General features: G+C 61.3%; 1 protein-coding gene across 1 annotated transcript in view; it reads left to right on the top strand.

The window, feature by feature from the left end:
• Positions 1-126: 126 nt before the first annotated feature.
• EMH_0100180 (uncharacterized protein) overlaps positions 127-520 on the top strand; it is a gene marked incomplete at both ends in the record, with an annotated part of 600 nt that continues 206 nt past the window's right edge. Inside the window, one exon of the mRNA XM_013494364.1 lies at positions 127-520. Within this exon, the coding sequence (XP_013349818.1) occupies positions 127-520 (394 nt within the window).

Genomic DNA, 520 nt, shown 5'->3' with positions numbered 1-520 from the left:
TTTGCTGCTGCACAGCCGGCTTCAGGGAGCAGAACAGCTTACTGCAGCAGACAGCTGCTGCTGCTGCCGCAGCAGCAGCAGCAGCAGCAGCAGCAGCGGCAGCTGCTGCGTCACCCTCTTCTATTTATGGGGGGGCCTGCTGCTGCAGGAGCAGCAGCAGCTCTCCCCTTTCGCCAGCAGCAGCAGCAGCAGCAGCAGCAGCAAGTTGCTGCTGTCGTTGCATCAGCAAGACAACCTTCGTATACCCTGCGGCAGCAGCTGCAGCAGCAGCAGCAGCAGCACCAGCAGCAGCAGCAGCAGCGATTGCTGCTGCAGGCAGCGCACGCAGCTGCTTCGGGTTCATTCGAAGGAGGGCCTGAGGCGACCTGTGCAGCAGCAGCAGCAGCAGCAGATACAGCAGCAGCAGCAGCAGATACAGCAGCAGCAGCTGCTGCAGCAGCGGCAGCAGATGCAGATGCAGCAGCAGCAACAGCAACAGATGCAGCAGCAAAAGCAACTGTAGATGCAGCAGCAGCAGCAG

The sequence above is a fragment of the Eimeria mitis genome, genomic scaffold, assembly GCF_000499745.2.
Source record: "Eimeria mitis Houghton genomic scaffold, Emh_scaff11191, whole genome shotgun sequence".
NCBI lineage: Eukaryota > Apicomplexa > Conoidasida > Eucoccidiorida > Eimeriidae > Eimeria > Eimeria mitis.
Note: the sequence above shows the minus strand (reverse complement) of the source record. Positions and strands in the feature narration are given on the sequence as shown.